This window comes from Artemia sp. Qi Xiang Cuo, chromosome 15 (assembly GCF_049724085.1).
Source record: "Artemia sp. Qi Xiang Cuo chromosome 15, ASM4972408v1, whole genome shotgun sequence".
Lineage (NCBI taxonomy): Eukaryota > Metazoa > Arthropoda > Branchiopoda > Anostraca > Artemiidae > Artemia > Artemia sp. Qi Xiang Cuo.
Genome location: NC_142808.1, coordinates 43,861,218 through 43,886,082, shown reverse-complemented (window position 1 = coordinate 43,886,082; position 24,865 = coordinate 43,861,218). Strand labels below are relative to the sequence as shown.

Genomic DNA, 24,865 nt, shown 5'->3' with positions numbered 1-24,865 from the left:
TTCATTAAAAAGAGCCAAAGCCGTATAATTTGGTCTTTCTTACACGATGATCTAAACAAACTAAGTTAACTAAAAGCGTTTAAAACAGAAGAAGACACAATCCACTTCATCACATCATTCATTAATAATTTAGCATAAAACTATTATGACATAATAGTCATAATAGTTACAATTTGAAAGACAAAGGCCGGATAGTAATCAATCCTTAGTTTATCGTTGTCCAGGACAGTATCTGGAATTTTGTTCAGGGGGGGGGGGGCACAAAAAACATAAAAAACAACAAAAATGTCTACATGTATTTTTGTTACTTTTGTACGAGTTAGACAAAGTTTTTTTTTTTGGGGGGGGGAGGGTGTAAACTGGGTAACCCCCCCCCCACCTGTATACGACCCTGTCGTTTTCTAATACATAATTCTATAATCCTCTTTTTTTCAAAAAGTTAATCTAAGAGAGAGGCTAAGGAAATAAACAAAGAATCTAAATATTACCCATATGGTATCGGAGACTTTGCATCTTCACTGTCATCCTACAAATTTTGCATTCAACCAGCAATAGTTGGTCTTGCCCAGGGCATTCACCAAACAAATTCATCTCTGCAAAAACAAACTTATTAGCTGCAAACACCGTCCAAAGCTGTAACCGGGGCCAGAACATTTTTCTCAGATTAAGAGGGAGGGTGTGGGGGGGGGGGAATTATTTGTCTCTTCTGTATGCGGGTATGGCTACAACGATACACAATTCATAAGTTTCAAATTGAAATCATACATCTTTCTTGGGGGAGGGATTGGGGGGCTAATATCCAAAAAAGTCCAACTTTAGGCTACAATTTCTAATTATTTTTGAATTTATCGATTGCATTGCTATATAACTGATAAAACTAAATTACCTTAATATTTTAAATAAGGCCTTAAAGTAATAGGCATATATTTAACTTCTACATGGAGACCAGGGAGCTAAACACACGAAACTAGTAGGCCTAGTTATACGCCAATTTTTTTATTTTTTGGGGGCGGGCGGTCCGTTACAAATAACAGCAATTAATACAAAATTGGCGTTACAAAAAACAAAGCGTTCTATATATATATATATATATCTATATATATATATATATATATATATATATATATATATATATATATATATATATATATATATATATATATATATATATATATATATATATATATATATATATATATATATATATATATATATATATATATATATATATATATACATATATATATATACATATATATATATCTTGCGTAGGAGCTATCCAGCCTGTAAAAGTTCTTCCATTTGGGTACTCACATACGAGAGAAAATCAATTGAGAGCTAACTACAGTTTCGTTGTGATCAAGAGAGACGTGTGTACAATATACAATATAAAAAACACTTTTTACAATAAACTCTCCAATAATTAGGGGGAGGGGGCTACCGCTCCAAAACTCCCCATTCCTTCCACTGAAGTTTCGCTTATGCTTTCCAAAAGGCATTTCACAAAGCATGAAAGCAGTAAAAGTCGCACTGCTCCATGTTAGAGTATTCGTTTTTGAAGCATTGTCGTGAAAACGTCAAACTTCAGCATAAAGAGCAGGGTATTGAGAAGAGCAGCAACCATCTTTACATCTAAGATAATTTTTATGTGTTTAACGTAGATCTTCAATCCCATGTGAAAAATAACTTCGTTTATATTTATTTCTGTTTCTTTTTAATGCCATACTCAGGACTGTCCTAAATGCGAGGAACCCACCACTAGTAATACTAAAATTTTACTTTTCTATGACAATACCATAATAATTGAAAACTTGCTTTAATCTCCCCCCCCTTACACTAAAGTATGGCTTTTGGATAAAAATGCTTTAAGAGTTAGATTTCTTTGAGATGTATTTCGTTTACAACAAAAAGGATTTTTAAAATACGAGAGAAACCATTAGAGACTACTAGAGAAGAGACTACTCAAGTCCCAGCCTATAAGCTATAGTTCAAACTTACTGAACAACTGCAAAAACAACTTCATGTACAACAACTGCCGTTTCCGTAATAAAAGGGGAGTAGATACAATCTCGACATCTATTTGGTCTTAACACAATAGTCGAAGTGAAGGGAGGATATGAAGTAATTTCCTCTCTCCAGATTGATTTAGAGGACTTCTCACACAAAGTTTTAGTATTAAGCACCCTTCTCCCCTTAATAATTGGTGCACAACAATGCAAATGACTGTAAGTCGTTAGCCTACTGCTTAAACGGTCTACAATAAGAATTCATTTTGTATTGACTGCAAACATGTTTATGGACCATTTGTCTTCTGTAAAAATTAGCCTCCGCGACAGGGAGGCTCAATAATTAGTTAATTCCCTATTGTTTTAAACCAACCCTGCTACCTACTACCTGCTATAAACCATAGAATGAGTCTCCATATTCAGTAGAAATACTCAAATCTGTGTTGCCAATCAGAACAGACTTGTCGCTATATTGAATAGCATAAAATACTTTTAGTATCCCCAGAGCATCAACCCTCCTGAAGCCAACACGCTCCTCCTCCACCCCACTTTATTCAAAGCTTCGCTCATTATTCTCTCTGATGAAGCTTCTCCTTTAAATCCTTTCACATGAACTCTTGCCCCTTCATTTTAGGACGCCCAGCTTCAAAATTCACCCATTTTGAAAACACTTTATTTCTAGAAATTCTAGAACTCAGATCATCCATAGGATCAAAACATAGGAGAATTTTACCTTCTTATTTATTACAAGGTTCTCCATAGCCATTGCTCTGTTGCTTAGGACGAAGTTGATTGAAATAATCCATATAAGCAGGTATAAGACACAACCCTGCTTAGCTACTGATTCCGCACAACAATTTCTAAATATTATTACGCAAAACTGTGGGTTATCAAATGAATTTGATTGCAAATTCGAATTCAGCATAAAAAATTGCATCGGAAACGAAGAAAATTTCTTCAACAAAAACTTTTATTTTCTAGTGTTATATATACTAGTACCCTGTCAGAAATACATAACTCCAAAATAAGCATATGTGTATATAAAGAGGGGGCTTTCCCTCCAAGATTTGTTCAAAGAAACGACCTTGTTAGGCAGCACAAAGACAGCCTACAAGCAATTTACTCAGAGGAGTAAATTCATGCAAATAGCACCTGAGTTACTCCCGTTCATTTACACAGGTGTACTGTCGGAAAAGAATTGACCATCTGATAAGAAAGGCCACCGCAGATGTGTCCACGAAAAATACGCAAAGACAAGCGGATTTTGTATGAGACGATACTTCGTGGTACAAGGTACAAGAACACACACAGAGGGGGTACTTTAAGAATTAAAAATGGGCAACTCATAATTCTTTCTTGTCCTAAGTAGATTGTAGTGCAATTTGGGCTTATAAGGGACATCAGGGTACTGTGTATTAGCTGTAGCAATAAAGCCCTCGTATAACTGAACCCTCGTGCAACTCAACCACCGTACTTACATTGGATAAAACACAAGTTAGAATCTTTACATGTTCAACCTTGTTGGAATTGTTTGCTTTTTCAAGTCTTTATATAAATTACTGTCAAGATGATTTATGAAAATGCTGTTTTGTTGTCACAAAAACAAAGAAAATCGGACGTCATAAACTCTTAAATCCAGATTTATTTCTCTTTTTTATGTCTGTTAATGGGGATTCCCTTCACCCTGTGACTTTCTACGGGTCTAAGCTTTTACCCCCCTCCCCCACAGAAAATTTCCCCTCCTCCACCCATGGAAATCCCATCACCTGGAAAATACCCCCTCACGGAAATTATGGTTTTCAAAATTTAAAAATCTTCTTTGAGTCGTGTTATTTTTTAGTTTAATTGAGAAGTTCTAAGGGAAGTGGAAAAGAGGAACTTATGTGTAAATTTTGCCCCCCCCCCTCCGTGCAAATACTTTTCTCGTGAAAGATCCTCCAGAAAACCCCCACACAAAAATTTCCGTATGTTTCCGAATGACAAATAATATCTGTAAGCAATAGACAAATAAAAAAAAAACTTAAAAAGGAAATGAAACTTCTGCAATGGTGTTATCTGATAGTTTTGTAGCTAGGAACAGAGGGAGATACCTCAGAGGGTGCATTTTGATGCCAAAACATCTCAGCTTTCATTGAGCCTCCAATTAAATACAGAATTAGCCCTGAGGGAGAGACGACAGGAGGATGGAGGTAGAAATTGTTTGATAATCCCCAGGCATTTATAGTCTGTTTTTTAAGCCAAAAGTGATTGGAGACTAACCAACCGCAAGAGGTTTTTTTTGGAAGGGGGTCGGGGGGGGATTTCCCACGGGTAGGAATTTTCTGGGAGGGGGGGGGATATTTTCCGTGAGGTGTTATTTTCCGCGGGGTATTTTCCTTAAGGGATGTTCTTGGTGGAGGGGGGGGGAGCGGTAAACGGCGGCTCTCACCGTGTACAAACTGTATTTTTTTTACAACTTTGTTTATTTTGTTGTTTCATTTTGTGGTATTTCCTACGCTCGTAGTTGTTGATCTTTGGTTTGAAAAAGGTTAATTACCTGCTTCGGTGGAGCCGACACAAAAGCTACTTTCTCTTTGTGTTTGGAAACTTTTGGTTTGATTTTTGTTTCTTACGTAGATGAATCCGGCCTTTCCTGAACGATAAGTAAATAAAAATCTGTGCTGAAAATATCGGAGCTTTGAGAATTTAGATAACAAAAAAAATCACTTTTTGTTGCGCTTTCTTTAAATTAATTAAAAAGATTTTTTTCGAAAAACAATTTTTCAAATAAAAATAAAGAGCCATATTAAACCAAAGACTAGAACAAATAAATTCCTATAATACCAAATGATAAGAAATTACTACAAAAAAAAAGAAAGAAAGAATATAAGTTAAAACAAACGAGCATAGAAAGCATGGGGGTTTTGCGGAAAACAAAAAAGGGTGCTATAAAGTTACATGCTGAACCCCCGTTCAAATAAACCCCCATTTAACTCAATCCTCCTTTAAGCCAGCCCTCAAGCACCCAATGATATTGCCTAATATTTTTAGAGAACTGAAAATCTGAGTTCAGTGGTTCAGTTGCACGAAGGTTCAGTTACACGGTGGTTCAGTTGCACAGTGGTTCAGATGCACGGTGGCTCAGTTGCACGGTGGTTCAGTTGTACAGTGGTTCAGTTGCACGGGGGTTCAGTTACACGGGGGTTTAGTCACACGGGGGTTTAGTTGCATGGGGGTTCAGTTAAATGGGGTTGAGTTGCAAGAGGGTTTAGTTACACGAGGGAATAGTTAAATGGGGTTCAATTGCCCGGTGGTACAGTTACACGAGGGGTCAGTTGCACGGGCGATTGGTTATACAGGGGTTCAGTTGTACGGTGGTTCAGTTACAAGGTGGTTCAGTTGCTTGGGGTTCAGTTACACGGTGGTTCAGTTACACGCACACCAGTAACAACAAAAGTGCAGAGTCGCAGAACTAAAGAAAAAAAAACATAGCAACAACAAAAGGGCTAAGATACGAGCAGAACTGTAGAACTAAGCAGTTCAGAACAAAATTGACAAAAAATACCCATAGCAATAACAAGAGTGCTGATATATGTGCAGAACTGAAGAACAAGACGGTAAAGAATCAGAATCAGAATCCTTTATTAACATAAAAGCTTTCGTAGTCAGGGTTTAAATCCCGACTAAATCGCGCTATTATTTACAAAGTAAACAAAGACACAAAAAAATAATACACATGTCACTTATTGTAGACAGAAACATAAAAAGGCACAAACGTATTGCTGAAGCGATTAGTGCGACACTTGGGCTGGGCTAGATTTTTTGATTTTTATATTTCAGTAACTGTATTTGTCAGCATTGGGGTTCGTAGATTCCTGTGTTCATTACTTTGTCAGATGAAATATGCCAAATTTACATATAAGGTGAAAACGGCAGTATTGGAGTGACGGCAAATTTAGTAGAGACAGTACTGATTCGTAATCTGTGTACAGATCAGCCAGTATGACCTCCACTGCTCTTTTCTGGACAAATTCGAGTCCTTCACTTATATAGGCAGTGTTCTGAACCTGTGGACCCCATACATGGCACGCATGCTCTAATATCGGGCGAATATATGTCAGGTAGGCTGTTTTCAATTGTGGCACTGAAAAACCAAATCTTCGCATCAGTAAAAGGGTACGCATGGCACAGTTCGCCTTTTTCACTACCTCTTAGACGTGGAGGCTAAACGAACAATCAACACTGAACGTAACACCAAGAATAACTGCCGACGATACGCTTTGGTATGGTGGAGGGGGGCACTGAAAATCCCTTATGAGGCTAAATCGAAGAATTTTGGTTTTCGTTTCATTGATTTGGAGGCTGTTTTCAGAACACTGGTCTCTAAAGTTGTCGATAAATGATTCACTGAACTGGGGAACGGTTTGAGACTTCTCAATGGGGTATTTTAAGAGGGTGGAAAGGTCATCTACGAATTTGAACCGTTCGTCAAAATCGGCAAGGACGAAGTTGATCACTGCCAAGAACAACAATGCAGCGAGTTTAGTGCCTTGTGGGGCACCACACGTAAGCTCAGACCATTCCGAATCAGTATCACCCGGGTAGAGACCATATACTCTCTATAGTCGGTCACGTAAGAAATTTATTATTATTAAGAGAATATGTCTGCAAGCTCCCATAACCTTCAAATTGTTCACTGCAGTATAATGGCGTATCAAGTCAAAGGCTTTTCTATAGTCGGCTAGGAGGAGATCTACAATTGTGCCTCCTTGGTCAAGCCATTCAACAATAAGGTGATACAGACGCACAAGATAAACAGTTGTACTACTACCTTTCAACTGTTTATCTTGTGCGTCTGTATCACCTTATTGTTGAATGGCTTGACAAGGAACAACAAAAGTGTTGAGGTATCTGCAGAATTCCAGAACAAAACAGAAAAAAATACCCATAGCATTAGCAAAAGTAATTATATATCTTCAGAACTTCAGAACTAAACAGAAAAAAACATAGCAACAACAAAAGTCTTGAGGTATATGAATAACTACAGAACTAAACAGAAAAACACCTAAAGCAGCAACTAAAGTCCTAAGATATGTGCAAAACTGCCGAGCTAAACAGAAAAAATACCTATAGCAACAACAAGTGCTCAGAAATGTGCAGAACTGCAGAACCAAACAGTGCAGAAATAAACAGAAAAAAATACCCGTAACAACAAACAAAAGTGCCGAGATATCTGCAGAACTGCAGACCCAAACATTGAAGAACTAGACAGAAAAATACCCGTAGCAACGACCAGTGCTGAGATATGTGCAGAGCTGATGAACCAAACAGTGCAGAACTAAACAGAAAAAAAACCATAGCAACAACGAAAGTACTGAGATATTCCTAGGACAAGACCAATCCACCTAAGCAGCTGCAATTTCCCGATAAAAGTGAAAAAAGGACTACAAAACAAAAGCGTCTTAGGCTATATAAAATTGAAGCTTTTTGATAAGTAAAAGAAAACAAGGTTAATAAAAGTCTCGCATGGAGTTACAATGTTAGTATATATTGAGAAGAAAATTAATATAACTGTGGAGAAAAAAAAAAAAAACTTACCATCTTTGGAGAGTCTGGCAGCATCCTTATCTTTTGATGTTAAAGTTTGATCATCACCTAAAATAAAATTAAAATGATTTGAAAATTAATTGAATAAATTGTTATTAATAATTAATTGAAAATAATAATTAAAATAAAATTGTAATTAATAAAATAATTCAATAATTTAAAATTGCACCAATAATTGTGTTGGAATATTAAATTACTTTACACAGATGCAATAGGTCAAACATCTAAAACGAGAGGGGGGTTAGAGAGTTTTTCCTAGGATGAAGGGGTAAAAACATAAAATTAATATTGGGGCACTATTTTTAATTCTTCAAGAGAAAATGCTCTTAAGGCCAGTCTCGGAGAAAGGGACAGGTTGAGATTTTACAAAGGACTGCCTCCCCTCCCTCATAGAAATATTGAGGAATAATGACCTTTTAATCTTCCAATGATCCTTCACCAATTTGTCTCAATAACATCTAGATTATCTCCCTCTTTGGGGTTGATGATTTTGCACCATTTTTAGCTATTTATCATTATAGCAGCCTTAAATACCCTACGATTTAATCTTAAATAGATCCTACGGTTGTCCGACAACGTTTCTAAGTTGAGTAAGAACATTTCGAACTTTTGCTAATCTATGTCTATCTTGCTATCTCCATCTTCAGTTATAACTTCACAAGTGAATGAACATTCGGGGTCTGAGCATCAACTTACTTTGTCGAGTCCACTCGCCATAAAAATAACTGCCCCAAGTGAAGAGAATTATCAACATCTTTGACTGATTCATCTTACTTCATAGCACTTAGGGCAATATCTGCTACTCTTTCTTATTTAATTTATATTTATCTTAAGTCCTAGCTTTAAACCTATTGCAGACATGATTACACTCTTCTAAACTGTTCCCAAGGAATTTGAGATCATCTACATCAGATATCATCATTGTTTCCTATATTGCTAAGTTTGTTCTCGAGTTTTACACAGCGTAAACCTGCGTGAGTGGCGTATAATACCCAAGTACCAAATTCCTTCCCCCAACAGAAAAAAAAACTCAAATGAAATTTTCCAACCTGGAAAGCCTTGCTTTCCAGGTGGGGGGGGGGGGGTAAACTCCAGCCACCATTACAAACATTCTCTAGATTATTATACAAACCAAAATCTGTCGGAATAAGGAAAAATTAAGTTATATTTAAAAAAAAAAACTACAAAAAAAAACATAAAAAAACACATCATAAATTTCTTTATATTCATTTTGTTAATTTTTTATGAGTTGGACAAAAGTTTCAGGGGAGAAGGGGTGGCTCAAAACCGGTACGCTAATCTTTCTTCTAATAATCCCTTCCAACCTCATTTGAGGCTATCCTACTTTTTAATTAGTTTCAAATATTTCCAAAAACTACATTTTGTACTGATAAATTACTAACTTATTTGTAATTACGAGTTATCATTTTATATTTTCTGATCACTAGTAATTTGTACTTTTATATGTCAAAAAGAGCCTTCTCTTACTGTCCTTGATTATATTCAGTCAAACACTGAAAGCACCCCAAGATATACAGAAAATGTCATCACCAAGATCTAATACCCTTTTTGAAAATATTGTTGATAGATACCCTTGTCAAGAGCTTTACACTACCCTGAATACCCCTTTAGTAGTTTTTTTCAAATAAAATATCAAAAAAGGTATTTCCAATGAAAATACCAAAAAAGCATTTTTTTTTCATACTTGGGGGGAATGGGTAATAAATCAAGGGAGGATAAACACCCCCTTCAAATTGGCACCATTGTTCTTCTTATTCTAAGCCTTAATGAGACCAAATAATTTGGCCAAGATTATATCCCAAATATCCTTTCTTGCACTAAGTTATCCAGATCTTTCTCTTCTCTGTCTAACTTTCCCATTGATTTAAATCATTTACTAAGACATCCCCTCCCCATTTTGTCACTGTCCTCAAACCAGATGGCAGTTTAGCATGTATAGGCTTGTATGTACAGGTTTAAAAGTCTTACTTCCTTTAACATTATGCTCATATTTTACACTGATTTTTCATAGTATTTTTTCATAGAAGTTGGCTGCCTATCAATGGTGATGCTGACTTTCCGTTATTTTATGCCTTTCTATTACTGGTGCCCAAGCAAGTAAAATTTTCAGTTAATAAAATGGTACATAATGTTAAAATTTGGAGGCAAAAGCCACCATACACTGACTGGTGTTTTTCCTCCCTTGACAAAGATTGGAAATGCTTTGAAGAGTATGTATAACTAAGGTTTTGGGAACCCTTGTCTTGCAAATCACAAGGAAGTAAGTGTGGTCACCTTCCCATCTGGACAAGAAACAAGAGGCACCAGTCTTTTAAACCATTCAAACTTAATGATGTACAAATTGATTTATGACTGGGATATCATCCTAAAACCTTTCTAGATAGAAATTTCCTCACTTACAAGAGGGGATCCCTTGAAGCTGTACTGGGAATGCACTAATACCAGCCTACAAAACTATTTTTTCCCCTAACAAGTGGTTGGCCTATGGAACACCCTTAGCTAGAATACAGTCATGTCCCCTAGTTTTGAAGCCTTCAAGTTAGCTGTTGACAGAGGTTGGTACAGCAAGACATGGCCTTCAGTTAGGGATACACCCAACAAGCTGAGTCAACAGTAAACAACATCTACTGAATTTGTCCTTATTGCTGGCAAGTATGATATAAGGTAATTGGAAGTAATTAATACAAAAGGAAGAAAAAGTTTAGATACATACTTGAACAAATTCAATTTTGCCTATCAGCAACACTGTATTTCAATAAATTCTCCAGAAACAATACTAATGTAAAGGGGAAAACATAAAACAGAACTGAATATCCTAGTGAAAGCTTGAAATTATTACAGTGTTGAAGAAAAATAATAAGCAGCATCCAAAGCCCAAAAATGCAAGAAAAACCTCCTTGTGGAAGATGATAAAATAACATGTGTAAAAGCTGTTGGAAACAGACAAGCCAGAACATCACTAATTATTATGGATAAAAAAAATTCTTGCTGGAGGTGTATCAGCAATTGGCATTAATCAGTTAAGGCTAAACATAACTATTTTTTATGTAGCAGCAATATTTTTTTTTCAGCACCACAAACAAAATCAATTAATAGCACGCCAAAAACATCACTTGTGCTACCAACAAATATAAGGAGTAAAGATTTGGAGGGTGAAACAGGCTCTATAATAACCCTTGGATTCTGATCTAGCATGATTATTGACGTGGATATGGTAAAATTTATGCTGTCAACACAAAAGGTACCTCACCTTGAATAACAGAAACAAAGATAAATTGCAGAATTTGCATGAGGATGCCTTTCAAGGAATAGGGAAACCCACTTGTGCATGCCACATAAACCTTAAGATAGGTGTCATATCTACAGCTACCACATCACATCTACCCTGCAACAGTAAGTCAAAATCCCTTGATAGAAAAATGAAATATAACTCATCCAATGAAAGGTGAAGGAATAATTGAAATAGTAACCAGACCCACAAACTGGTTTAGCTCAATAGCAGCTGAAAAGAAAAGGATGATAGCCTTTGGGCATGTATAGACCCTGTGAACTTAACAAATCAGTAAAGGCCTCTATGATGTCATTTACTCATCACATTTCCAGAAGTTTCAAATACCATCCCTCACTTATGATTGCATATGGGGTGATGTGATTATGGCTTAAACATTCTACACCATTCCTGGCTTTTTTTATGTGAAGATTCAAAAAGAACTCAAGGTCATTCTCATAAACTTTCAAAGACAAGCAAACACCAGACAGAGAAAGACATTCTTTACCAATAGAGTTATCAGCTGACAAAATTATCTCAGTGAGAGTACAGTGACCTCTACCAGTGTGGACATGTTCAAATTGTCAGTGGACAGGGAGGGGCTCAACAAAATATTTGGGAGACCACAGGCAAGTCAGCTCACTACCATGAGTTAAACTAGTGGATATAAGATTCACCCAGTCATTAGTAAGTTCAATTCATGGTAAGAGACTATTCTATCCTATCCCTTTCTTGAAGGATGTGACATCAAACTACACTGAGTGAAGTACCTAAGCAACCTGAACACTAGATACAGCTTTTGGTTGCTGGATCTTGATGACAAATCAGCCACCCACACAACATTTAATACAATTTTTGACAGACCACTTAAATCAAATACCATTTGGGATTAAGCCTTCCAAAGACAAATTTCAACAACCTATTAAATAAACTTTTGAAAATGAATGGCTTTGCAGTCATTACTAACAAACTTCTTATGTCTAGTTCAACCCCCAAGGAACATAAAAAGTGCTTGAAAGCCATGCAAGATAGAAAAGGAGAATTTCATCAGCTTCAATAGAAAAAAAATGTTAGAACAGTCAAAAGGTAAAAAAACCTTCAGGGACAGTACAGCAAAAGCTCATACCAGCTTAAACAATGGTTTGACAGATACATTTTAATGGAAAGATGGATATATTATACTTTACTAAATATAGAACCATGCATGAACTTTCAATCTGCACAACTGAAGGGTCCAAAGTCTGCACTTATACTACAACTATAATCCCCCCTCTCATCTCTAATTTTTACTTAATTTCAACATAACATTTCAACATAACATAATCTTTTTTTGATTATTTTGTACCAAGACAAGCCTATGGCTTCCTCTATGTTTTCATTTAAATAAAATATGAAGAACCATGCTTCACAAATGGTGGAAATGTCACACCTTATTGAAATCCAAATTATGCAAGGGATTTCAATTTACATTACTAGAAAGTTCTAATTGAGGTCCTTGGACCCTTGCCATTTTTAATACCCCCTCTCCCATATTTTGTAGATAAGGACAAGTTGCATCTCTTTTAACTCATAATATTTAAGAGATTATCTAGAGATTGACCCTTAATGATCAAATGTTAATCACTTAAAATTTACAATGACTCAGTATGAGAACAAACAAAATAAGTATACATTCCATAAAATGTATTAAATTTCCCCCAAATATTGGTTTCTAAGGATTTTGGAGATTGCTGGCGTGAGAAAATTACTGAAAAAATAATGTTCAAAATCAAGACATATCAAGTACAGAAAACAAATGATAGGCCAGTCAAATCTTGTTGAAATCATGAGTCTTGCAATAATTTTCAATCTGAATAATTGGAGGGTTAAAAATGGAGCACTTTAGCCTCTACTCTTTCTATCCCCAATTTCAGAAATATAGACATATTAGTATTAATCATTAATTAATCCTCAAGATTGCAATATGACTGCCCTAAATCAAAACAAACTAAATATACAAGTTACAAATGCCATTTGATTTTCACCGAAACTGATTAATAAAGATTTCTCAACTTGATGAGGCTAGTATTGATATACACATGCCTGGAAAAAACCTGTCCAGTACACATTTGAGAAATGGTTATCCAGTTTTAACTTTTGATTTATGGAAGGATTTGTAGTCAGTTGGGTTGAAAGGCCAAGTATAGGATGCTTTGACCCACACCCACCCAATACCTGTACTTTGTAAATGTAGACATGTATGCTACTTTTATTAAAGGGATTATTTAAGGAAAGGTCCAAAATTATTTGGTGACAAGCTTACTACTCCTCCTTGCAAAAAGGTCCAGCAAATTTAAACATCAATGTGATGCCCTGTGCACCAGCAGTGGCTCTGGAGGACCTGTATCCTTTTTTTGTCTTAAGTTATTCAATGCTAATCCTTAAAAACCATTAGAATTGCTGCATAGAATCCTAAAACAAAACATAATAAGTGTATATTTCCCAAATAGCACTTAATATCCACTAGAGATGTCAGTTACGGTTTTCTGAACTTGCTGATTACAAAGAGGAGACAAATATTGTCCAAAATGAGAACAAACTAAACAAAGTATTCATGCACTTTCAAAGTATTTGTTTTCAGAATGAGTGTACCAGCAATGAGTTTTAAAAGGTTATGAACAGGCATTTGAGCAAACCAACAGAACAGTATTGGTGGAGGACAGTAATTAGTAGTAATTAGTACTATTAATGAAACAAATTAGTTCTATTAACGAAAAATTGTGCTACAGTCATTAAAGTAGGAAGCAAGCATACTAGTAGGATTTAAATTTTTTTAGTGCTTTTAAAAAACTTCTTATTTTAGTTAAACAAACCTTATTTTTCAGGAGTTGTTCTAAAAGAATGGGGATGAAAATTCAAACTTTAGCACAGAGGAAGGTATTGAGGAGAGAGCAGTCCCTTTCATATACAGAACAATTTCTGTTTGTTTTAAGTTTTAATGTTACTTTAAGTTGAAAAATTCCTACCAAACAATTTCATCCTCACTGAAAATTCCCCCCAGGAAAGCCCTTGCAGACAATTCTGGCTGAAAAACTTCATTAGCATTTTCGTTAAAAAAAAAGACTTTTTTTTTTTTTATTTAGTTTCAAGTATTTCCAGAAATTACCCCCTTCATGGAAATTTTTTCTTGGACCCCCTCCCCCCCCCCAAATGGAAAGTTCCTTCTACAAAAAATCCCCGCAAGGATAATTTATACTGCAGAGAATTCACCTTCCTCCCATGGAATAATCCCCCTAACAACACAAACCATACTGAAAGTTTCCCCTGGAGCATCTTCATGTGTAATTTTGAGTTGGCAAAGAGAAAGTAAGACAAAAAAAAGAATTTTGTATAGATATTCTGGCAAACTTCAACTTGAATATCAACCCCCAGAGACTTCCCTTGCAAAAGAAAATTCTGCCTGTGGAATACCACCTCTCCCCCCCACTGCAAAACGTCTGCATACTTCCTAATAACATATACTATATGTAACAATGGGCAAATTTCACAACGTTCAGTCCTTTCCCTGAGGGCTGTGTGTGTGTGTGAGTGGGGAGGGGGGGGGGGGGCAATTAGCCCTTTAGAGTGGCTAAAGTCAGATAAGCTTCAAGTGATTAACAGCATTAACAAACTGAGTCAAACTCAAAATGAGCAGAAACTAAGATGAGTGGGGCTAACACCCTCCATGCCTTCTGAATACCAGAACATAATTTGTATTTTACTGAAAATAAAATAATTTCAAATATTATAATTTTATAAACTTTAATAAAACCAAAATTAAATAGGCTTTAAGGAATAGATATCAGTAGCCTATATGAATATTAAACAGTTAGTCCATATTCATTTGTTGTTTTGTTCAATAGTCTTGGTTATTTTTTTTTTTTTTTATATTATGAGAAATATCAATATAATCATCAAATATTTCAGTTATTATGTTTTCAGAGTGTGTTGCTTTTCATAGAATTGTATGTCTGCATTATGTCATCAACACTGTCATAGACTTTTTATAATTGTTTATTGTGACAAGCTTGTTAAAGCTGACTGTATTTTGGTACAAATAAATATATAAATAAATCAATAGAAACATTCAGCTTGAAATAAGGATTGTGTATAACCATCAAATATTAATAAAAAATAGAAAAAAGGAGTACAACACATTTTGAAAACGAACAAAATCAGCATAGTCTTATATACATCAGCATAAACTATAGCTATATCTGAACTCTTTGGGAGGAGGGTTTGATATGCAATTGTTGTAGTAGTGACTATAATATTTGGAAACAGCATTGAGCGTATAGCTCTTTTGTTAAATAGAATTTCCCTCTAACTGGGAACAATTTAATGGTAAATTTGCAGTGGACCATATAATTTAGCCAGGATGAAAGTGAAAACATATTTTAATGATTTTTTATGCTCTTTCATAATTCATATGAAATACCTCTGGGGCCCTCTTAAGGGCACAAGATGCAAATAGCCCCAGAAACAATTATTGAATTATGAAAAAGCATAAAAAAGGTATCAAATGATGTTTTCACTTTCATCCTAGCTAAATTATATGGCTACCTAGAAATTTACCAGAAATCTTTCAGCAACATCATCAATCACAACAAGCTATATAGTTTTCTAAAATCTGAGACATTCTTTGTTGAAAAACTAAAATGCAGAGAAATCCTGTAGGCCTACAAGCCAACAAAACTTTAACTTCTGTTAACATGTAAATTACCTTCAAAAAGTGCTTTGGGAGAGCAATGACTACACTTTCTTTAAGTTTAGATCAGGAGTAAAATAGCTTTTCTTAATTTTATAATTAGCTAATGAAAATACCAAAATTACCAAGGCCTATTTAAATCACCCCTTAAATGCAGGGTTTTAACCTGTGAGCTTTTCATCAAATTAATTTTTTTATTTTTTCAACTATGCTGAATAAAACAGCTATCTTGAAATTTTAATCAGATGACTTTGGGGAAGACAAGGCATGGGAGGGGGGCTAATTCCCCTTCAATCGTCTTGGTCACTTAAGAAGGGCACTAGAACTTTTAATTTCTATTCGAATTTGGCCTCTCCCAATCCTCTATGAAACATTGGAAACATCTACAAAAGGGTTCTCAGATATGCAATATCTTAAGATGCAATTTTTATTCAGATTCCTTGACTTTTTGGGGGTGTTTCCCCCCTTTTATAAAACCAGGCAAACTTTCTCAGGCTTGTAGCTTTTGATGGGTGACAATAGACTTAATGAATTTTATATATTTGGAATCAGCATAAAACCCATTCTTTTGCAATATCTATTGTTACCATAATTCCATTTTTTAGACTTTTGGTTACTATTGGGCTGAGTTGCTCCTTAGTTACAGTTTGTCATCACAAACTGTTTGATGGGGGCACCAAAACTACATTGTTTGGGGTGAACATTTCCAGACATAAATAAATATAGGCCTTTGATGATATATCTAGTTTTACACATTCTTCCCTGACATAAGGAAGAAAACAATTGACACAACAACATTTTCAATTTAAGCAGTATACTTAATTTTCATTGAAGGTTTATCCTTGGCATGAGTGGGGAGGGTTGAGGGGTAGCAACAATACCCTTTTTTGTGAAAGTTCATGTTTGTTTGAGTATGTCTTCACTGTTCACTGGGATGTCAGTTTGACTTAGCTGCCACTCCTTCAATATATTAATTTATATTAGACATTGTATAACAGGTTGTTTTATACTCATTTTAAATATTGAATTTGTATTTTCTTTCCATGGAACATTTTTTTTTAACTTTAGTTAATATAGGCAAGTGATGTAAGTTGTAACTTTTCTCTTTTACATTACAATAATTCTAATGAAATTGCTAACTGGCAATGCAAGTGAAGATTCTTGTAAAAACCTTTTTAGCAGAGACATTCAGCTTAATCAATATGTTATCTGAAAAAATGCTATATTTCATACATTCAGAAAATGCACAAGAATGTTGAACATAACACCCTTTTGAGTGGCTAAAGTCAGATAAGCTTCAAGGGATTAACAGCATGGATTCTGATAGAAACTACCTTATGACTTTGCATCAGAAGTAGTAAAGCATCTTACTTATACCACTGCCAATGCAATATTTTCAACTCAGTAAAGAGTGATGGTTTCTCTCATGTATTTTCTCCTCAAGGTCATCATAAAAAAGGGATGGTCATATAAAGTTAAGGAGAGGTTCCCATATCCTGAGTTTTAGTCCTTTTTGAAGGACAACAGAGCAAACCAAAATGGAGGGCAAGCACAAATGACCTGAGTCTTTTGGAGGGTTAGGGAGATGGCAACACTAGCCTAATTAGTGGCTATTTCTGTTTGATTTATAGTAATATCTATTTTTTCAGGTTTGGAATCTTATATAAACTAAATTTAGTGCGTTTTAAGTTTAAATTTGGTCTATAATTTTTAAGGAAAATCCCAGTATTAAATACAAACTAAATGCAAGATAGGGTTATCTGATATTTTAAAGACCTTTGATTTTTTTAGAAGCCTGCAAAAGAAGCTTTAACCATATGGAATATGAAAATTTAAGCTTTTAAAATAATTATTCTTTTAGGGTTTTGCATGCTCTGACCACCTGGTGAAGGCTGAGGGTTGCCAAGCTAGTATCTACTAACCACTACTAATAACAATTCCCTGCAGCACCAAGCTGCCTGAGGCCAACACAGCTATGAACACTCCTCCTATATATGACATCCTCCCATCCCATTAAGGGAAAACCTACTGTTTGTCATTCTTTTTCCTTGAGCATACCAATGCCATGAGTGATATGGCACCCTCTACATAACCTGTTAAGCAATCTACTCTATCAAGAGTCTGCACTCAATTCTTTTCCTCAAGAATTGTTACTAGATGGAATAATCTTTCTGAAAATACAGTTACTGCAGAATCTGTTGACATTTTCAAACAAAGGCTGGATGATGAGTGATCCTTGAGAATGTAAACTTGACTGGGAAGCTACCAATTATCCAACAGCCCTTGGTCACTAAACTACATTTAAAGCAACTTGAAACATCAACTCTGGCACTTCTCAGGGGATAAATCCTCAGATTGCTCCAAGCTTTATTTAAGGTAATTAGTGATTTCCTATCATTCAACTGGATCTCCTGAAGAATCAGAAATCAATGTCTCAGAAGGTCTAGTCACTAGACTCTAGTGTCACCCCTCTATGGATGAAGCCATCAAGAGAATTGATGAATTTTTGTGTCTTTGGAATCCAATTCTCAGCTAATCCTTCTTAGAGTGCCCACCTCAATTAAATTCTATCTTACTCTAGTGGAAACTTTGGAGCAATTCATTGCTTTAGAAGCCATCTCCTATTCAGCTTAGCACTCCCTCTTTTTAAGTCCTGGATAAGACTATTATCAAATGCAGCTGTCCAATTTATTATGGGACCTCTGAAATTCATTTGGCACTATTATAGAGGTTCTAGAAGGATCATAGCACCACAGAAGACAAAGGGCTACCTTTAAAGTTAAGATTTGATCAACCCCAATATTCTATAAATGTATCTGATCACTTCATTCTATGGAGTTTTCTCTCCTTTAGATAGTATTTCTTCCTCTTCACATGATTACAAGGTCTGTAGATATGGGAAGGGGATCTATTCACCTCTTCATTTCAAGGTCAGTAGATATCATAAGGGGATCCCTTCACCTTTTCATTTTCCCTGAAATACTTGAACTGATTATTAGGCATCTTTTTATCATCAAGCTATAAATTGTGACTTCTAAATCAAGTGAAAGGGAGCAATCAATCAGAGCATAAAATAACATAGGGATTTGCAACTGATGGCAGCAATTTATCAGCCTCTTAGAATCCTGATCTATTATGTCACATTCAAGGAAAATACTTAATACCCCATTTAAAAGATCCCCATTAAGTAAAACAGCTTCAGCATCTAGCTTGTAATAGAGCATATTAAAATCCTTGGACTTGAAAAGAGGATGACAATTTTGCAAATGAAGTAAGACCAACATGAAAGTATACAGTATGTTTTGATTGCTTGAAAAGAGAAATGCCAAGGAAAGAGGATTTGAAAGATATATTGGTCTGGCACTGAATATCCAGGTAAATTGTCTCCCTGACAGGGATTTTCTATTGAGAATTTTTTTTTGGTTCTTTTAAGTACAGATTCAGCAAATATATAAAGCCTAGTAATTAAATTGGCTAAAGGAGTAAAACTTGTTGAAAATTTAGATATGACTGAAGCAACAAAGAATGAAAAAAAGGAAATTGTGAGCTATAGCCACCTTAATTGATGGAAGTGCAAAGGCAAACGTTTTTCATTTATTTTGATCTAAGGGAGGGGTTGAAACAGAATTCATGGGGCTTAACAGAACACAGCATACATTATAGTTACAATTCTTAAAGAAAATTAAAAAACAGAATCTACAATGACGAAAAGAGCAGATAAAAGGTAGCCTGATAGTTACTACTATTATATTAGCATCCCAGTCCTCTGTAACATATAGCCCTAGGTTATATAAGAAATCTTTGCTAATTTTTTTTTTAATTGACATTATTTTCTAGGGTAATACCCCTAGTACTTAAACACTGTCTAATTTTGAGAAAATATTTTGAATAAAATGTATCTTCTATAAACATGAACAATAGGCTCCCAATCTAGAATATGATAAACATGGAAAAACTTTTTTTTAAACATCTTAACTTTATCAACAGTCACCCCTACATCCTAGCCTATTTAAATGTAATTATTCTGCTTTACAGCACCAGCCTTATATTGAATGTACCATAGGAAGCACAATAGCATTGCCTAAGTAAAGAGCAATGTAGGCACATTGCATTAATTTTTTTTTTCTTTTCACTAAGGTACTTTGTGTAGAAGGATTTGTCATAGAAACTTTGGAAGGAGCCCATTTGATTGGATATTGGAAGTTCTAGTGCCCCTTTTAGTAGCCATAAGTGATTAGAGGCCAATCAACCCCCCTCCCACACCCATCAATTCCCCAAACACATCCAATCAAAATTTTAAGATAGCCATTTTATTCAGCATAGTTGAAAGGTTGAGTAACTATGACTCTTGGGAGGTCAACCCCCCCCCCCCCAAATCCCTCAGATGAAGGACCATAAGTTATGCAATTCACTTGCTGTTTCTATATAGTATACTACTTTTACTATAAGAGTATGGGTATTAAGGAGACATTTTCAGATAATGCTAGAGGGTATGTTAAATTAAACTAAAACATGCTGTTAAACTAATACATGCAGGCTGTCAAATCCGCAGTACATCAGGAACAGTTTGGAATATTAAGTTGAAACTTTCAGAGCATGCTGAGGGGTTAATCAAGTTAATAAAAACAGTCTGTGCATAGTATTATTACTACTAGTAGTAGTGCTACTACTGTTGTTAATACTAATATTACTAGGGCTTATGGTATTAATGTGGACCTAATATATAGAGACTATTAAGGAGGATGTTGGGATAGATCAAAACATAGCGTAAGTGCATCCAGGTTGTCCCAATAGCATAGATACAATTTTCTAGGAATAGTATTCGGTTTAGTTTTTCATGAGAACTTAATAAAACGTAAAACTAAATTAAACATTACTATGTGGGTCCAGAATTTCAAAAGGATATATGTTATTAAAAACTCTTGAAAAATTTCCTCCAACATATAAATAGCAAGCCAAACTGTGGATTCTCATAGAAAAAAAAAAGATTCAAAATATTATTTTCTCTTCCAGTGAAAAAGACTATGTCAATAAAAAACAAACAGAAACTAATTTCAATACTTTTTGTACAAAATAAGTTTTTGAAAGAAAAGTGAAGAGGTGCATTAAACCCAAAATGAGCAAAAACAAAACCAAATAATTTTCCAAGCATAAGAACATCAACAAATAACTGTTATTAAATAAATGAACCCAAAACAAACAGAGATTTCAATAAAAAACTGAGTCAAACTCAAAATGAACAGAAACTAAGATGAGTGGGGCTAACACCCTCCATACCTTCTGAAGACCAGAACATAATTTGTATTTTACTGAAAACAAAATAATTTCAAATATTATCATTTTATAGACTTTAATAAAACCAAAATTAAATAGGCTTTAAGGAATAGATATCAGTAGCCTATATGAAAATTAAACAGTTAGTCCATATTCATTTGTTGTTTTGTTCAATAGTCTTGGTTATTTTTTTTTTTTTTGATATTATGAGAAATATCAATATAATCATCAAATATTTCAGTTATTATGTTTTAAGAGTGTGTTGCTTTTCATAGAATTGTATGTCTGTATTATGTCATCAACATTGTCATAGACTTTTTTATAATTGTTTATTGTGACAAGCTTGTTAAAGCTTACTGTATTTTGGTACTAATAAATATATAAATAAATCAATAGAAACATTCAGCTTGAAATAAGAATTGTGTATAACCATCAAATATTAATAAAAAATAGAAAAAAGGAGTGCAACACATTTTGAAAACCAACAAAATCAGCATAAACTATAGCTATATCTGAACTCTTTGGGAGGAGGGTTTGATATGCAATTGTTATAGTAGTGACCACTCACATATCTGGATGGACCACTCACATATCTGGATGGACCACTCACATATCTCTTTAATCTTTGTCTCTCATCTGGTAAATGTCTTTCAGCTTGGAAAAGAATTATCATTAGGCCATTGTACAAGAATGGTTCAAAGTCCCATTTCAATAATTACAGACCAATTTCAAATACATCAATCTTTTCCCGTATAATGGAGAAAATTGTGGTGAGTAGAATCCAAGCACATTTTGCAGAAAATAATTTATGGCATTCTGCTCAGCATGGTTTCCATAAACGACAATCTTGTAACACACAACTTCTTGAGGTGATTCACGATTTTCAATTGATGGCTGATAATGGTATTTGTTTGATTGTATTTATATTGACTTTTCCAAAGCATTCAAGAAAATTTTCATTCCACTTCTGATAAACAAATGTCAACTATATGGTATAGGCCCACAAACTAAAGCATGGATAACAGATTATCTTACAAATAGAACCCAAGATGTTGCAGTAGGTGATGCTTTGTCATCACCTATGTCTGTCGTAAGTGGAGTTCCACAAGGCAGTTGTCTTGGGCCAGTACTCTTCTGCCTTTTTATCAATGATTTGCCAGGCGTTGTTAGGAATTTGACCTTAAAAATGTTTGCAGATGATGCAAAAATCTACAGGCCAGTCATGAGTGATCATAAGATTTCTTTACTTCAAGAGGATTTGGTTGCTCTGGGCCAGTGGTGTACTGCAAACTGTATGTTCATTAATGAAACTAAGTGCAATGCTGTGCACTATTTGCATAGACTCCCTCAACATTACCATTACTTTGTTGTTGGTAAATTAATTTCAAGTGTAGAATATGTTCATGACCTTGGGATTTGTTTTGATTTAAGTCTCAAATTTAATAAACATGTATCAGACATCACCCATAAGGCAAATTACCAATTATTATGTCTAAAGCATACTTTTTCTAAGTTTAATCTTCATTCACTGATTTCACTTTATGTATCCACTGTACATCCAGTACTTGAGTATTGCTCATCAGTATGGTATCCCCTTAATAAGAGAGATAGCAAGAGGGTTGAGAGAGTGCAACATAGGGCCACCAAACTCATACCATACCTGAGTCATCTACCTTACCACCAGAGAATGCAAAGACTACAGTTGCCTTCTCTCCAGTTCAGAAATGATAGAGCTGACATAATAAAGACATTTTCCATTGTTAGGAATATTGATAATATCCCCCCAACTCATTTTTTCACTTTTACAGAATACAGTAGTACCCATCAACACCAACACAAAATTTACCCGCCATGTTCACAGAAAAGATTAGGCCAAAACTTTTTTGTCTAGCAGAGTGTGGAAGACTTGAAATTCACTTCCATCAGAAATAGTTGCAAGTACCATGGTCTAGTCTTTCAAAAGTAGTTTAGCCTCTACAGATTTCTATACTGGGTCCTATCACAATTTTACAATTACTTTTGTATTAGCTGATTTGTGACAGTGTGACAGTTATTTTGTAGGCTTATTTTTTGGTAGGTTTCAATTATTAACAGATATGTTTCAGTTAAGTTGGTATGCTATTGTATGTTTCAGTAATATTGTTTCCAATGTTTTCAGTTACTGTATGTTTTTGTTATTTCATTGACATTGTTATAGACTTTTTTATAATTGTTTTGTGCGACAAGCTTGTTAAAGCTTACCATATGTTGGTATTAATAAATAAATAAATAAATAATATTTGGAAACAGCATTGAGCATATAGCTCTTTTGTTAAATAGAATTTCCCTCTAACTGGGAACAATTTCATGGTAAATTTGCAGTGGGCCATATAATTTAGCCAGGATGAAAGTGAAAACATATTTTAATGCTTTTTTATGCTCTTTCATAATTCATATGAAATACCTCTGGGGCCCCTCTAAGGGCAAAAGATGCAATTAGCCCCAGAAGCAATTATTGAATTATGAAAAAGCATAAACAAAAGCCATCAAATGATGTTTTCACTTTCATCCTAGCTAAATTATATGGCCAACTAGAAATTTACCAGAAATCTTTCAGCAACATCAGCAATCACAACAAGCTATATAGTTTTCTAAAATCTGAGACATTCTTTGTTGAAAAACTAAAATGCAGAGAAATCCTGTAGGCCTACAAGCCAACAAAACTTTAACTTCTGTTAACATGCAAGTTCAGTATAGGCTATTCCTTACTTTCAAAAAATGCTTTAGGAAAGCAATGACTACACTTTCTTTAAGTTTAGAGGTCAAGAGTAAAATAGCCTTTCTTAATTTTATAATTAGCTAATGAAAATACCAAAATTGCCAAGACCTATGTTAATCACCCCTTAAACACAGGGTTTCAACCTGTGAGCTTTTCATCAAATTTATTGTGAGTTAGGCTATTAATTTATTATAACTGATAGATTGTTACCAAGGATAAATATTGTTATCAATTGTTACCAATTGGCTGTACTCCTACATATTTTCTTGAGTAAATTGTTGGTAAATTTTTACCAAATCTTATTGACTTACAACTAAATTGAATAGACCTATACAACTTGATGCCTTTTTTTATGATCTTTACAAATATAATAATCATTTTGGTTTTAAATGAATTGTTACCCCCACCCATATATATATACCAATTCAGGGTATATATTTGCACATTAGGGGGATGGGGGTAAATTTTATTTCTGAAACAAATGAGAGGTAAGTTTAAACTTCCCCCCCCCACCTCCCTAATGTGCAAATATATACCCTGAATTGGTATATATAGGGGTAGATGCTAAAATTCATTTCTGACAAAAATGATTAGGCCTATTATATTTGTAAAGAGCATAAAAAGGCATCAAGTAGTATATTCACTTTATTTGTAACTCAATAATATGATTTGGTAAATTAGGCTATTAGACTAATTGGTAAATTAGACTACCAATTAGGCTATTAAGCTTTTATGCAAGGATTTCTAATAAAGGAAGATTTGCCCTTTTGCTCTAGCCTAGACTGACCTAAAATTTCATAAATGTATGTGTTCAAGAATTATTTTTTTTTTATAATATACCTAATTGAAACAAGGTTGTTACAGTGTTAAGAGCTACAAGAACCAGGTCAAATTTGGCAAAATACCAAAAGACACATCTGCCAGGTGTTTACAAATATCTGAGTTAGTATTAGAAAACAAAATACTTTGCGGACTTTCTCTGCCAAGCTTCTCAGCCCAAATAGACCAGGGCTGTCCATATAGGCTAGAAGGACTCTCATGAGGAGCAGCCATATTCTTTATTTATCTGAATTTAGCATATTTTCTTGAGTCGAATTCTGGACGAAAACGGGCAAATTCTAAGCTCTGCAGATTTTAATAATTCCGAAGATCGGCTACAGGTTATCTGCATAGCTTCGATTAAAGTAGTAAATATGAATGAAGGTAAATGCGGAAAAAATTGTCCC

General features: G+C 34.7%; 3 protein-coding genes across 3 annotated transcripts in view; 1 reads left to right on the top strand and 2 right to left on the bottom strand.

Annotated features, from left to right (window-relative positions):
* Positions 1-24,739, bottom strand: part of LOC148943705 (uncharacterized) — a 36,982-nt gene extending 12,243 nt beyond the window's left edge. The window contains exons 1-3 of the mRNA XM_089101748.1: positions 24,605-24,739; positions 7,584-7,640; positions 489-593 (exon numbers count right to left, since the gene is read on the bottom strand). Coding sequence (XP_088957874.1) covers positions 489-593; positions 7,584-7,640; positions 24,605-24,692 — 250 coding nt within the window. The 5' untranslated portion in view covers positions 24,693-24,739. The remainder of the gene's footprint in view (positions 1-488; positions 594-7,583; positions 7,641-24,604) is intronic.
* The window catches only part of LOC148943700 (uncharacterized), a 296,754-nt gene that overhangs the window by 104,162 nt on the left and 167,727 nt on the right, over positions 1-24,865 (bottom strand). The gene's annotated exons all lie outside the window — the stretch shown is intronic.
* The window catches only part of thoc7 (THO complex subunit 7), a 30,480-nt gene continuing 30,409 nt past the window's right edge, over positions 24,795-24,865 (top strand). Inside the window, exon 1 of the mRNA XM_089101012.1 lies at positions 24,795-24,842. Within this exon, the coding sequence (XP_088957138.1) occupies positions 24,833-24,842 (10 nt within the window). The 5' untranslated portion in view covers positions 24,795-24,832. The remainder of the gene's footprint in view (positions 24,843-24,865) is intronic.